This window comes from Hoplias malabaricus, chromosome 14 (genome assembly GCF_029633855.1).
Source record: "Hoplias malabaricus isolate fHopMal1 chromosome 14, fHopMal1.hap1, whole genome shotgun sequence".
Taxonomy (NCBI): Eukaryota; Metazoa; Chordata; class Actinopteri; order Characiformes; family Erythrinidae; genus Hoplias; species Hoplias malabaricus.
Genome location: NC_089813.1, coordinates 37,430,113 through 37,445,399, shown reverse-complemented (window position 1 = coordinate 37,445,399; position 15,287 = coordinate 37,430,113). Strand labels below are relative to the sequence as shown.

The window sequence follows — 15,287 nt, the reverse complement described above, 5'->3', positions numbered from 1 at the left end:
ACATGCTCTCAAGATGTTTGTGAAGATGGATGGAATCTAACTTAATCTCCTTACAGATATTAATATCTCAGCATTCAGGCTCATGTAAATTTAATGACATATTATTGTCAAAGTGTCGTTTAAATCTCTTATATTCACTTTGGTTATACTGTTAGATTTCCATGGAAGATGACATATGAAAGCTTCTAAAGAACGACTTACAAAATACATACAGCTTGGATTAATAGAAGAGTTGTGGCATGTTTGTCTACCAATATTTCCTAGCATATTTTTTAATAGTGTTATTGTTCATCACCAGCAACTTTTTTGGCCCAGTAACATAGCTAAGGGTATGTGGCATAAAATACACTTTTTAAAAACTATTTTCCATATAATTTACAATGAATAAAATATTCAGCACTCTTAAATGTGAGGTATTATAATCTTATTACCAATGAACAGCAGATATAATGGGTTTAAAATCCATTCACATTTTCAGGAACATGCAATATTTAAGTTTGTTGCATGTAGATGATTTATTTCCTTCATTAATTTCCTAGAACTTCTTTTAAACCTTTCAGGGTTATGTTGGTGATATATACTTAAAATAAACATTCATTCATTCCTTCACAGGGCAACACAGGCACACACACACACTCACTCACACCTACGGACACTTTGAAGTCGCCAATCCACCTACCAACGTGTGTTTTTGGACTGTGGGAGGAAACCGGAGCACCCGGAGGAAACCCACGCGGACATGGGGAGAACACCAACTCCTCACAGTCACCCGGAGCGGGAATCGAACCCACAACCTCCAGGTTCCTGGAGCTGTGTGACTGCGACACTACCTGCTACGCCACCGTGCCGCCCCTTAGAATAAACAAAAAAAAAAAAAAAAAAAAAAAAAAAAAAAAATTGACCATATTTTTGCAAATAACTCAAGCATCAAACATATTATAGCATCAAACAGGCATATAAATCAGTACTATCACTCTATAACACTAAACATAAATGTTTTGACTTACATGGATCCAACGTATTAAGACACAAAGCTACTCAGTCAACTACAGCTTAGTATGTTTCATAAAGATAACAGTAGTTACACAGGTTTTAGGTAGTTTATTAAACAGTTGTACATCAAACAAATTAAATTTAATTTAAATTTGGTGACAGTTTACATTTTAAAATTTCTTATACAGAGATGTAACATATTAAGATGATTTTAAATTCAAATGTAAACAAATATAAAGAATTAAAACTGTTTGGTTCGTGCTTAATGAACTGCAACACAGTGGTTAGCACAGTTTCCACTGCTTGAATGTTTTTTTTTTTTATAATTGTTTACTCAGAAGTATCATCAATTATGTGACAGTAAAGCAATTGCTTCAAAAATGCAGTTGAGCGAAATGTTTGACAAGGTGCTGACTCCTTAACCACTTTAAAGAGTTGTAAATATGAATGCTTTTCTTCTGAATGTAATGGAATTACATACGCTGGAATACGCTCATATGCTTGAGGATGTACAAAAATAACTTGCAGACATCAGTAATAAAATCTACATGGAATATTTTACAGTACCAGTTTCAAAAACTGCCATAAACAGCTACTGCAGAGTGTAAAATAAGCCTTTACTTCAAGGAAAGTAATGCATATTGTTGCTGTCTAAAATAAAAACAAATTTTTTTAAATTCAATGGAAGTCCATGTAAACAGATTTCATTTTGGAGCATTTGTATTGGCCCATTCAACATGAAATTTTCACAGCTCCTGTGGTCAAATGATGCCGTAAATTTAACTCACCAAAAATGGAAATACATGTTTTTCTTTGGACAGTGACGATACACAACTTCTTAACTCATAGTCACAGCATTAATTTACTGATAACTGTTCTTTATCTTCTGCCAAGTCTTATGTTAAAAGATAACATTTAAAAACGTTAGGAAAATTTCATGATATTAATTAATGCATATATGTAAAATCCCATAGTGCTATTAAAAACCAGCTCCAAATCCAGCTGGCCATGTCTAAGGTGTCTTCACAAAAAAAACCTCTCTTCATGTAGAATCCATGAAGATTCAACATTTCCTCCTGTTAGAAATAAATTTCATTCAATAATTGAAAACGACATTTCATATTTACAGATATTAACCATAATGTTTAAGCAATTAATAATGAATGTTAATTCATGAACAGTTATCTGTTTTGACTGTAGGTTTTGTTTTTGCTTTTAACGTAATTATAATCATAAATTTAGATTTTCAAAAAAATGTTAAAAAAAAAAAAGCTACAGAAATCAATACTGGATTATTAAAAATATTACAATGTATAGAAAAGCAGATCAAAGCAGACCTCAGTAATTATCTGTCCTTGCCGGAGCGCAGATCTGTTGCATGTGGATCATGTTGAATGGTCTGATGCAGCATGAGAGCCAGCAAACCTGCGCGATTTGTCATCGCTGTGCGAACGTTTCGCTCTTGTTCAAACAACTCATCCAACTTGTACCACTAGGAACCAAACAGAGATTAGTGTTACAGCTGTATAATTCCTAAAATTGTAACATATATGGAATAGGAAAAAAAACAGATGGGTTTACAGTTGGAAAAAAGTAACCAAAAATGAACAAAATTAAACACAGATATATTTTAAGTCAATATAACCTAGAAAATTCAGCATATTACTATTTTGAGCATTAGTGCATGACATTTTGAGATGATGCTGGAGCACACTAACCACTCGAACTCTCTCCAGATCCACCTCTGCTCTGCGGAGCTTCTCCCAGCAGTAGTGTTTGTTGCACTTGCGCTTTGACACCCTGCAGTACTCCCCCGTGGGCTCAAAGACATCACGAACCATAGGGCACCCACACACTTCATCTGCTGGGACCTGAAAAGAGAAGATCAACAATGGGACTGTATTAGTAAGGTGATTTTATATTTTAATATTTGTTAATAATAGTGTTTTTCATTACTGCACAAATAACACATCTAATAAACATACCTTTGGATCTCGAGAGTGTTCAGGACAGAGAACCTGAAGCCTCTTGCAGTATGTTTTGCTTTGTGGGTTATATACATCACAGAAAAGCCTTGTTGCACTGCAAGAATATAAACAGTCACAGCCATTTAGCTTTATTTTATAGCATATTATTGCCATTCACATTGGAATACTCAGGTCAGAATACTGACTCACCCCTCTATGCGTGTGGGATACATGGAGCCAAATGATGTCTGACTCTCATACTGTTCCAATGCAAAGAAAGACAAGTGGATTCACTATTAGAATTTTACAGGAGCTAATTATTAAGTTTAAAACACAGAATTATAAAAATGCATGAACGCTACGTGCGGTGTTTTAGCTCACCTTGGCATAGCATCTCTCCATATGACGTAACGCCACCTTGGGGTTGACTGGGTGACTGCAGGAGACGCAGAAAATTTGAAGGTCTGTATCATCATCTCCTTCATTTACCTGAAGGGGTTAAAAGTCAGCACTTACGGCATTTCGAATTTTTAATTTTTAAATTTTCCACTTCATTTGATCACAGCATCTGTCCTTCACATTGTGTGTAAGTTTCAGAATGAATGGGCCAATCAAAATGCTCCAAAATAACAGAATAAAATATTTTTACACAGACTTCCATTGAAAATGTAGAAGATTTTTTCCTTCTCCAATAAACATACTATTTTGGCCATTCATGTTTTTCTTTTGGACAGTGTTAATAAGCAAAAATACTGCAGTGCTATTTATAGATTAGAAATCTCTTACATTTCAAGCACAAAACAATCTGTTGTATTTTCTATTCCTATTATTCCTTCAGAAGGACATATATCATTAACTGTAGTTGACAGTGTGATGTTCCCTGACCTCTTCATCTTGCTGCACGACTTGCTGTTTAGCCTTAGCGATGATGCCCTCCAGCTCGTGAAAACGCTTCTCCATCTCAGTAAGCCTTAGGCGGGCGGACTGTTGCTCTCTTCTGATACGTTCCAGAAGCTTTTTGCCCTGTTCCTCTGCAATACAGGGGCTCTGCTGCCACTGCTGGATCCGCTGAGGGAGGATCTCATAGATCCGGCTGATGGGGGGACCGTTGTTTTTTTGACAGTAATAAATACTACATACATTCTCTGAATACCTACAACTACAGTATCAAGCCTGATATGAGTACAGAATAATCTGAGACGCTCTGTGAAACACAGTAAACCACACAACACTGGAAAGTAGGAATTTAAATGATTATGAAGGCAGACCATGCTACATATTATTGGGCTTATAGACCTGTGCAATGGTTTCCAACCCTGGTCCTGGAGGCACACTGCCCTGCATAATTGAGTAGTTTTTTGGCAAAAACACACAATTCGCTGGATCATGTGTGCTGGGAGAAAACACTCAAATGTGCTAGAATAGTGTGTCCCAAGGATGAGGTTGGGGAACACAGCGAAGTAGACTTTTGTAGAGGTTCAGTTCAACCCAGTCAATTGATAATGAGTCATAGATGCTGATCACTTTGGCCTTACTTGGCAGCAAGCTTCATTCCACAATCATCAGAGCAGTATTTGGAGTTGGGACGTGCCCCTTCCACACAGCCAGGTCCGAGGCACTGCCTGCTGCCTCCACTGTCTCGAACCTCTGCCCTCTCACTGTGCCTCACCCTGTCCCGATGTTTCTGCTTTGGTTTGTGTTTACGAGGTTTGTTCTCCTCTTTCTGATGAAGAATACAGGAAGAAATTCATTTTAATTACAATATGAAAAGGAGTAATCCGATTCTGAACAACAACGAAAAAAGAAAGCTGTGTTATGGTGTTGAAAGCAACTGCTTCCATTTGGTTGTAGAACTTGATTTACAGGTTTTTTTTTCTGCTGCATTTTCTTGTTTATTAACAAGCACAATTCTACACTTGTAAAAGTAATTAACCTTTTTCTCAGATCTCTTCTCCCTCCTCTTCACATGTTTGACCTTCACTGCTTTCTTTCGCATTGAAGGATCAAGGCACATTCCTTCATCCTCATCACTATTCCAGCCCTGATGGAGGACACACACACACACACACACAATCCATGTCAGACACCACCCCTAAACCACAACAAGAGCTCGTATATGTCTAGCAGGAGATGTCTAGCAGGAGATGTTCCTCAAGGGATCATATAATTTGCCACAGTGTTGTATGTTTGCGTTTACTATGTTTAGTACATACATGGTCTCCTCCGTATTTGCCAGCACGGTACTGCTGGTAAAGCTCCAGCTCATCCTCGCTGAACTCGTCTGATAGCGGGCAGTCTCTTTGGGGCATGTGTGGACTCTTAGACGCAGCGTACTCTTCATCTTTCACCCGCAGCATTTTCTGCAAAATAAGCCAATACACACATTACTTATATAATCATCTTAATACTGACCGAATAAGTCAAGACGTCCGTGAAAAGATAAGGGCACTATGTTTGGAGCAGTCATCAGAGATTAGGGGTGTAGTCATTTATGGCTACATTTTGAGATTGCAATACAAACTGTGATAATGTCCATCACAAGGAATGATGTTTGTTCTTGCGGCTGCGGCTTTTCTAACCCGTTACTTTGACCTGCATTAGAAACTCTTTGATTATCCTCTGTGAGCATATTTGCATATCTGTACTACACACTGAAACCACACATGAGATTCTCTAATGCACAGAGAAACTGACACTGTTATTGTGAAACTGAAACTGACCACATGGTAAGTGTGAAAGTGGCTGAGAGTCTGTGATTAAAATTCAGCGACACACACTCACTCTGGCTCGGACTTCACACTGCCTGAGCCGACATTTCTGCCTGATCCTGTTTGGTCCACCAAACTTCTTCATGTCTTTACAGAAGTCACACTGAGCGCAGTCCTCCGTCCTCAGGCAGGCCTCACACTCCCCACACATACGAGCTGACCGCTTCACCTGCTGATACATCCACCAAACACAAGCTCTACCCTGTTCATATCCTTAAACGCTATCGCTGCTTCCTTTACCAGTCAATAATAAAGCAAAAGGTGATTTATCAGTGATGTGTGTATTAAAGGGTGGCTTACGTTTTTGTCAGAGTTTACGCGCAATCCACGCCGGCGATCGAATTTAAAATCAGGTGTGTCTGTGTCAAGCTGTGAATCGTTTCCATCAGCCTCTACATCTTTATCTCTGCATTTCTTGGGACGAAGCTTAATCTCTAGAGAATCATCTTTACCTGGAACAGAAGGTTGGGAAAACTAAGCTAATGACTGAGTTTAACCATATGATGGATTCATTTAAAAAAATACAAGACACTCACTGCGGCACACTTCGCAATACCACACCCTGATGGTCTTTGCCATCTTCTCTGAAATGTTGATGCAGTCGCCATGAAACCACTCGTTGCAGTTGTCACAACCACTGTACAAACCACAGCAAATTAAGTTAGTGCGTCAGTTCCGTCTACTCCACTGGCAGTCCTTGTTCACTTCAAATATCATAAAACTACGAATAATATTAATGATAACATCTCACATCATGAAACAGTTGATGTCGGGTTTGCGACAAATGCAGTAAAGCTGAGCGTTGGGGTTTACGCCACCTTCCTTCGGTGGTCGATTAAAACCTGGATTCTCCCTCTCCTGTGGAGAGAGCACATTCGAAGAATTAATAATAAAAATAAAAATGTCATTTAAGATAAAGCGTTGTCATGGCGGCACATTTGGATTGGACAGTTGCAGTTGGATGCAAACCCCTTCTAGAATAACTGTCTGTGGGGAGTTTGGTGTGTTCTCCCTGTGTCTGCATATGTTTCCACCAGCTGCTCTGGATTAGTTATTCAGAAATGTCCATAACTGTGTGTGTAAATGAATGAGTGGGTGGGTGATGCCCTGTGATGGACAGGCACACCATCCAGAGTGTGTTCCTGCCTTCCACCTAATAATTTCAGGTAGGTTCCAGACCCATCAAGATGAATTGATGAACTGAGCTGGTATACAAAGTGACATTTGTTTTTATCCACCTTCCTAAAGAAGCAGGGACAACAACTTTTTGGGGACAAAATGGTCGTGTTAATAAAAGAATGAGGTATTTGCTTCAGAAACACAAAATGTCACAAGTAGGATACGTCAGTCAATAAAGCAACTTTTTACTGCCGTTGTACAGATATTCGAAGAAGGACCGTACTACGACTGATGTATTTTAATAATAATTACTGCAGTGTTTTGCTCTGTGGCCCGAGTCTGTGGCCGCTGTGTAACGACACGGAAAAGCAATACCCGCTATAACACAAAATACTCACCATGCTGAGGTGTAAATAAAGCGCACGGTCTGCAGAAAACAACGGATTTTTTCACGTATCAAATGAAAACAACTGATGTTTTAATCATTTCAATATGTTTACGCCGTAAAAACAAATCCTAGCCCCAGCAGGTCTTCTTCCTCCGCGAGAGTCTCTCTCCAGCCGCAGCACTGCCCTCTACCGAACAGGAGAGAGAACATCACCCCGCTCCCCCACACAGAAAACACTGCAGCTCAGTGTGGGGACGGCACTCACCCGTTTGGATGCTTCTGGTCAAACTTGTTTAGCTGATTTTTTTATTATTAGTTTATTCTTCATTTACAGATTCATTGGATGAGAGAAATCATGTACTCATGTATATGCCATAGTATATGTGATTTGTTTAAAATATGTTTGTAACTCAAAGATTTGTGTTATGTACAAGCAATAAAAATGAAAGAACTATTGAAAAAACATAATATAAAATATAAATAATATAACAATGCTTACGTAATCGAACTGTACCTATTTAACACAACAGAATGTTTATTATTTAGGGGGGGGGGGTAAATCTATTACAGAGTGCTTTCAGTTTAATGAGTCAAACCAAACCAAATAACTCAACAGTTATAATAAATCTATTGTTTTGGCGGTTCTATCCGGATTAAAAGTTGGTCTAAATATAGCCCACCCACTGGGGCAAAGTAATAAAGTCTGGGGAGGAACGTTTCTAAAGCAGAGAAACAAAGGCATTAACTTAGCACCATTGTGATTTATTTTCACACCGCCGTTCAGACAAGCCACGCCCTCTGACGACTGTGATTGGCTAGATTAGCCAAACCCTCCCGAGGATTGGTTAATGTTTTTTTTTTTTGTGTGTCGTCAAAGCCTATCCAAACACTGAAAAGGCGTGGCTTGTCTGAAAACAGGTGGAGAAATATAATAACACCTCCCTAATGTGACTGACTTGAGTTAGCGATCATTTAAGCGAAACTAGACCGAGAGGCTGGATCTGTTCGAGTCACAGTAAGTTTATCATTTTAATTTAAACAGACTTCTATGTTCCTTAAATTATTGTAGACAACAAAAGTAGATTTTAACTGCGATGTTATCATTCTTGTCCTACTAATTTCAGGATATTATTAAATAATATCATAAATATTTAATTTAATAACAGTGTGAAGTCTTGCTGGATTTAATATTTTATTATACATTTGACTTTCTCATTTTACTCCTTTTATTTGATCGTTTTGTCTTACATTTTATAACGCTTTGATACTTTTACATTTTAAAAAAGTGTAATTATAGTTATTATTATTGTTATTGTTTATGTTGTTGTGATTGTTACTAAATACTAATAAAGAAGAAGACTACAGCCCAACGGTCTTCAGAATATAGTAATTTTGGAATAGGATTTTTGATATACAAAGAAGGAAGACTCCTTTTTATATATTGTATTTATTTCAGTAGAGTTATTAATGGACTGAAGAGAATGGACGATTCTTTTGCATGTGAATGTCTTGTTCTCCACCCTTCTGTTTCTATTTAAAATGACCTCTAGTTTTAAAACTAGCCTCTGAACCATCTCAGTGATAAAGAACAGTAAACAAAATCATGAACAACACTTAAAGCCTGGAGTGAGGTTGTTGTTTTGTTTGTTTGCTTGTTTGTTTGTTTGTTTGTTTTTGTAGTTTGCAGAATATATAAAAGAGAAAGTCAAAACTTTGAGTGCAACTTTGAGTTTATTAAACTTCTGAAAACAACCAACATATTACTTGCTTCTTAAGTTGGAAAGATTGAATAATTCCTAACAGCGTGGATGAGAAAACCCATGTCTCTTGAGGATGCGTCTGTCAGTGAGGACATTGTTCTTTTTCAGTTGTAAACATGACCCTTTTAACTTATCTGACCCTGGAGTTAACACAGGTATAACACAGGTATAATTAGCTAATTCTTTATTTGTAGAAATGTGCATTATTCTAACAGTAATATTTATGTTTCTGATTGTATAAATCATTAAAGAAATCATAACATTCTGTGGTCAGTTATCTTTATTTAACCTGCTGCTTTTCACAGATCATTACACATAACACTATTGGAATACAGCAGTATAGTCATAAAGCATAAAGCAGCCCTGGTGAACAGCCACAATATTAAAACCACAGAGAGGTGAAGAGAATAACATCTATTACCTCATTACACTGTCACCTGTGGAGGGGAGGGTGTGGGTTCAGGGTAAAGCTGATGTTGGCAGCAGGAGAAACGGGTGAATGTAAGGATCTTACCCAGTAAACATTTAGCCGTTGATTCAACGTTGAAATAACGTAATGACTGCCGTCTAATCAACGTTCTCTTAAGGTTGAAAATGAAAGTTGAAAAGACGTCTAAACACAGACATTGAAAAGACGACTATTAGACGTATTTTGGACGTCCACTGACATTATTAATTGGTCCCGAAATAAATTACTTGTATAAAACGCGTTTTGGACGTCCACTGAAGTTATCGATTGGTCACCACTTAACTAACTTATTAAGATGGAATTTGGACGTCCACTGACGTTTAAAATATGTCCTTGACGAACAGACTACTTTTAGACCTATTTTGAACGTCCAGGGACGTTCCTTGTTTACTGGGTAGTTACTTTGACAAGGACCACACTGTGAAGGTCATGAAATATTAGGTGTTGAGTATGGTATGGAGTAGTTAGTACCTACAAAAAGTGGTTCAAGAGAGGACAGCAGGTGAACTAGCGATAAGGTCATGGGTGCCCATTGCTCACTGATGTGCACAAAAGGTCAGCATGAGCACATAAACACACAGAAAACACGCTGTGCTTCTTTGGGTTTTCTGACACCATTCAAAAGCCAGCATTAATTTATTTCAGTAGTTTGTGCGACAGTATGTGTAAGATCAGACCAAACAAACTGGTCTTTGCTCTCTATGCAATGGACCTTGAAAAAACTCAATTTTAACCACGTGGTTTGATAGATTTGAGAAGTTATTCAGATCATATTTGAGTTCATACAGGCAAAAAATCTGAGAAATGAATGGTTTCAAATTGAATGGCTCCAGTCCACAGGAGTCTGTACTGAGATTCTGTAGGTTATTCACTGTGGGGGTTTGACCAATGCACTTTAAGCTACTGTCTCTTTCTCTTTTTAATCAGAGTCACTGAGGGGCATCTGGAGAGGAGTCAGGAGTCATGGATGTCCAGCAGCAGAACGGGACCCTGAACAGTGGAAAAGACAAAAACAAGAGCTGTGAAAACCATAGTAATCACATCACCAAAACACAGAGCAATGCTGAGACAGTGAGCAACACAGTAGAGACAGGTCATTCGCTATTTTCATTTCATTTCATAGTGTCTGTGAGAGTTTATGTACATACGTGGTTCGTTTCATTCTGTTTTAGCCAGGTGTGCTGTATTATTTTTACTAGGGTTCTTGTTCTCTGTGTTTCCCAGAGGCTCCAATTTTTCATATAATCAAAAGTAGTCCTAAGGATGAAGATATGCTGTATTAGGAATTTGGAAATTGCAAATTTATATGGAAATTTAAGAGCTGAGGGCGGCACGGTGGCGCAGTCACACAGCTGCGGGGACCTGGAGGTTGTGGGTTCGAGTCCTGCTCCGGGTGACTGTCTGTGAGGAGTGTGGTGTGTTCTCCCTGTGTCTGCGGGGGTTTCCTCCGGGTGACTATCTGTGAGGAGTGTGGTGTGTTCTCCCTGTGTCTGCATGGGTTTCCTCCGGGTGCTCCGGTTTCCTCCCACAGTCCAAAAACACACGTTGGTAGGTGGATTGGTGACTCAAAAGTGTCCGTAGGTGTGTGTGAATGTGTGAGTGTGTGAGTGTGTTGCCCTGTGAAGGACTGGCACCCCCTCCAGGGTGTATTCCTGCCTTGCGCCCAATGATTCCAGGTAGGCTCTGGACCCACCGCGACCCTGAAATGGATAAGGGTTACAGATAATGAATGAATTTAAGCTAAATGTTTTATTTATTGGCTAGATTCATCTATTTATTCCTTCCAAATGCCATGTCGTGTTTATTCCATATTATTCCTCAAAGTATAAAGATGCTTAATATTTCCATCAGATTATATTTACAGCAGATAAGAAGACCCTGATTTTCAAGTGTTATTTTTGGGCTTTCATTGACAGACCCTCCCTCAGCTAAGAATACATGTCCTAATGGAATAGCACACAGAGGAAGTGACAAGTCACTGAACGATATCGTAGTAACAAGCGATGATGCTCTTCTGCTTCCTGACCATGTGCCAGTGATACCCCACAAAATCGACAAAGGTAACAGGATTTAAGGTCAATTTGTACATCTGCATTCCGAGAGCCACCTCAGCCCATACTCTGCACACTGTTATATTTTATCTGCTATAACAAACCTAATCCAGCCTTCAAGGAGCCTGTAAAATAATGCGTAGAGTCTGATGTGCTCTACGATAAAAATCAAAAAAGCATTCTCGCCAGGGGTCACCATGCAGTTAAAAGGAATAACGTAATGTTTAAAAAAGTAAACATTTTTCTCTTTATCAAAAATAAATGTAGCACAACTTTGGTGTCTGATGTTTTGCACCAGAGCTAAAAGGCTAATGTTGCTAACAGGTAATGGAAGCGTTTAGCCTGCTATTAATGTGTTGTAACTGATACCAACAATAACTTTGACAGTTTGATACTTAGGTAATCTAAAATGTAGCTTTATGTTTGCTTATATGTTTTATAGACTCTGTATTACATACTACACGCAGTAATAATGGACAAACAGCTGTAGTAACCATGTTGAAATTTGTATTTTGTCCATTTTTATAGAGGTATGTACATTAGATTTTTGGCAGATGTATTATTTAAAGCTTTACCCAGACGACTTCTGGTCTCTATTTCAGAATCACCTGGGCCTCTGAGTGGCCCACCTCCTAAAGACACCATGAGCAATGGATCTCTGCCCATTTGCACACCTCCAAATTCTTCCAAAGGTCAGAGGGCACGTGACCCTGCCCAGGTACCCAAGTGCAATGGTCAGCACAAGAAAAATCGCCTGCACTCAACATCCAAAAGCCAGCAGAGCTTGAAAGTCAATGGCACTCAAATACAGCAAGTTGCTGGAGATGGTGAGATGAACATTTTTTCAGTAACACCATTCAGATGTATACTGTAATTCACATATCTGTGACCAAGGTGTGCTCCAGCCCTGGGGACTGTATCCTGGTAATCCCGTGGTTCTCAGTGTCGGTTTTTTGGGATTTGCCTGCTCTGTAATACATGTCTCAGCTAATGAAAGGCTTGATAATAACTTGATGGTTTGAATCCGACTTGTAAGAACAGGGGAAACAGAACGAGAACTGAGCTGGGTTTTCCCCACTGCTAAAAAATCAGCACCATATCAAACCTTTCATCAACTCCCATGTGTTTGATCAGTGGTCTGAGCTGTTTAAAAGCAAAGGTCTTAGAGGAAAACAGATACAGTTGACTTTAATCTCGTACAGTGACCAGAGCTTGTGTTATCTCAGTTTTTTAAAACTGCCGGACAGCACATAAAGATCCCACCCAGAGAGTTAGTGGTAAATAAGCTCTGCCCTTATCTCACAGCTGCACCGGGCTCTGTGTGGATTTATCTGTGTCTCACACTCAGCCGTTTCCATCAGAGGACATTTATACCCCTGTGACTCGTTAGACACTGTGCCAAACGAATCATTTTCATGTGAATCGATCTGCGGATCTGAAATATCCAGGCTCTATAGGATGGATAAATATATTTTAAATGTATATTAATTCAGTCATTAATTAATCAGTTGTGAATTTTGAATATTTAATCCTAAGTACATTTGTTAAAAGCAAAAGATAAGGAGACATTAGGGAAACACTCTCGCCGTTCACAAGTTAAGAAATATTCTCTAGTGACTTTATAAGGTTCAGATAATTAAAAAAGAAGAAGAACATGTTCAGACGCGTTCAAAGCAATGTAAATCAATCGACTGTGACAGAGAAAGCTGTAAACCAATAGTAATGTAATTATCATCCTGAATTCTTCATATGTTTAGTGAAGAAATGCCTTGTGGGGTCTATTTTATTATTTCAGTCTGCGATGTATATGTTAATGTTAATCAGAATCATTACAGTTATGTATTCGAAGCTGTTGAGTGTCAGTGTATGTGACAAAAACACTTATCTCCGGATCCTTTTAAGATAATGACTCTGTGGAAAACTAGGCCTTACTTGTTATATAAGGGACTATTTTGGGAGCCTGCTGTTGTAGTGTATGGGCCCAGGGCACTTTACAACTCACCGTATAAAATTAGTTGTTTATAGCGTTATTTTCACTGGTATTGTACAAAAGTACCATGAAGCTGATCTCACACACACACACACACACACACACACACACACACACACTGAGCACTTGGGGACATTTAAGGGTTTAGGTGCTTTGCTCAAAGGCAATTCACCCATGGATATTGGAAGGAGACTGCACTGTAGTGTCGCAGTCACACAACTCCAGGGGCCTGGAGGTTGTGGGTTTGATTCTCGCTTCTGGTGACTGTCTGTGAGGAGTGTGGTGTGTTCTCCCTGTGTCTGCGTGAGTTTCCTCCGGGTGACTGTCTGTGAGGAGTGTGGTGTGTTCTCTCTGTGTCTGCGTGGGTTTCCTCCGGGTGACTGTCTGTGAGGAGTGTGGTGTGTTCTCCCTGTGTCTGCGTGGGTTTCCTCCGGGTGACTGTCTGTGAGGAGTGTGGTGTGTTCTCCCTGTGTCTGTGTGGGTTTCCTCCGGGTGACTGTCTGTGAAGAGTGTGGTGTGTTCTCCCTGTGTCCGCGTGGGTTTCCTCCGGGTGACTGTCTGTGAGGAGTGTGGTGTGTTCTCCCTGTGTCCGCGTGGGTTTCCTCCGGGTGACTGTCTGTGAGGAGTGTGGTGTGTTCTCCCTGTGTCCGCGTGGGTTTCCTCCGGGTGACTGTCTGTGAGGAGTGTGGTGTGTTCTCCCTGTGTCCGCGTGGGTTTCCTCCGGGTGACTGTCTGTGAGGAGTGTGGTGTGTTCTCCCTGTGTCTGCATGGGTTTCCTCCGGGTGACTGTCTGTGAGGAGTGTGGTGTGTTCTCCCTGTGTCTGCGTGGGTCTCCTCCGGTGCTCCGGTTTCCTCCCACAGTCCAAAAACACACGTTGGTAGGTGGATTGGCAACTCAAAAGTGTCCGTAGGTGTGTGTGAGTGAATGTGTGTGTGTCTGTGTTGCCCTGTGAAGGACTGGCGCCCCCTCCAGGGTGTATTCCCGCCTTGTGCCCAATGATTCCAGGTAGGCTCTGGACCCACTGCGACCCTGAACTGGATAAGGGTTACAGACAATGAATGAATGAATGAATGAATGACTGCACTGTTCCGTCACACCTCCCACCCTCAGTGCACCCTCAGGAGACTGGTCCCCTACATTCACATACATTTACGCTAAAGTTGCCCCTCAAAAATAAAGAGTGTATTCAAGTCTTCAAGTGAAGTAGATCTTTACTGTCGTCACAGATGAGATTAAATAAAGTTCCTACAAGACCTAAGGTGCAATATACATATAAACACGTAGGACCTGCACAGTGCTGGCATAAAAAATAATGGGCACTTGCAATGAGAAGCATGCAGTGCAGGGAAGGAGAATTAACATTTTTTAGAGGCTTTTAAACGTCCTTCAAGTAAATTCACCAGTGTTAAATCAACACTATTATTGCTAAATTAACACTGTTATAATTTAACTCTCAGTGTTAACTCTAATAGTGTTTGCTGTATTCCCATGAGTTAATGTGCTCTCTTAGTTTAATTAAATCATCATTGACTCAGTTTAATAAATTCAGTTCCCTCAGTTTTCCAATCTGTCTCTTAAAACACCTGACTCCATTTGCCTAATTCCTTTATTATCCCAAGAGTCTGAGTGAATAAATTGAAGGCACACTATATTGAAGTCGAGGGAATGATTATTAAATTCTGAAACTGTGTTTTAATAAACCTCCTGGCTCTGTAAGACGTTGGGTGTATCAGACAAAGCCTAAGTGTGTTCGAATAAAGCAGGCTGTAACGTGTGTGTGT

The 15,287-nt window shown here is 39.7% G+C and overlaps 2 protein-coding genes across 4 annotated transcripts in view; one reads left to right on the top strand and one right to left on the bottom strand.

The window, feature by feature from the left end:
* Nucleotides 1-1,092: 1,092 nt before the first annotated feature.
* On the bottom strand, nt 1,093-7,432 carry cxxc1a (CXXC finger protein 1a). Of its 2 annotated transcripts, none has more exons than XM_066644565.1 (15): nt 7,246-7,432; nt 6,480-6,586; nt 6,265-6,365; nt 6,029-6,180; nt 5,742-5,897; nt 5,174-5,320; nt 4,894-5,001; nt 4,496-4,683; nt 3,846-4,053; nt 3,342-3,449; nt 3,171-3,220; nt 2,979-3,075; nt 2,712-2,864; nt 2,331-2,485; nt 1,093-2,069 (listed from the first exon to the last, which is right to left on the bottom strand). In XM_066644565.1, the coding sequence occupies exons 1-14, from the start codon at nt 7,246-7,248 to the stop codon at nt 2,339-2,341; spliced, it is 1,725 nt and encodes a 574-aa protein (XP_066500662.1). In that variant the 5' UTR covers nt 7,249-7,432; the 3' UTR covers nt 1,093-2,069; nt 2,331-2,338. The 2 variants fall into 2 exon arrangements, with proteins under 2 accessions (XP_066500662.1, XP_066500661.1); XM_066644564.1 differs by having other exon boundaries at nt 5,742-5,900; nt 7,246-7,431.
* zgc:113363 (uncharacterized protein LOC791449 homolog) overlaps nt 6,843-15,287 on the top strand; it is a 9,636-nt gene continuing 1,191 nt past the window's right edge. Inside the window, exons 1-4 of one of the 2 annotated variants that reach the window (XM_066644567.1) lie at nt 6,843-6,894; nt 10,392-10,557; nt 11,381-11,524; nt 12,118-12,342. In XM_066644567.1, coding sequence (XP_066500664.1) covers nt 10,428-10,557; nt 11,381-11,524; nt 12,118-12,342 — 499 coding nt within the window. In that variant the 5' untranslated portion in view covers nt 6,843-6,894; nt 10,392-10,427. Of the gene's footprint in view, nt 6,895-8,206; nt 8,251-10,391; nt 10,558-11,380; nt 11,525-12,117; nt 12,343-15,287 lie in introns of those variants that run through there. The other variant, XM_066644566.1, reaches the window with a different exon arrangement.

What these genes read in the sequence shown, in the direction of transcription:
- cxxc1a (XM_066644564.1), bottom strand. An exon ending in GCGTAAACTCTGACAAAAAC is followed by an intron (nt 5,901 to 6,028) that starts GTAAGCCACCCT and finishes TGGATGTATCAG; the next exon opens with CAGGTGAAGCGGTCAGCTCG. An exon ending in TCGTGCAGCAAGATGAAGAG is followed by an intron (nt 3,450 to 3,845) that starts GTCAGGGAACAT and finishes TAACCCCTTCAG; the next exon opens with GTAAATGAAGGAGATGATGA.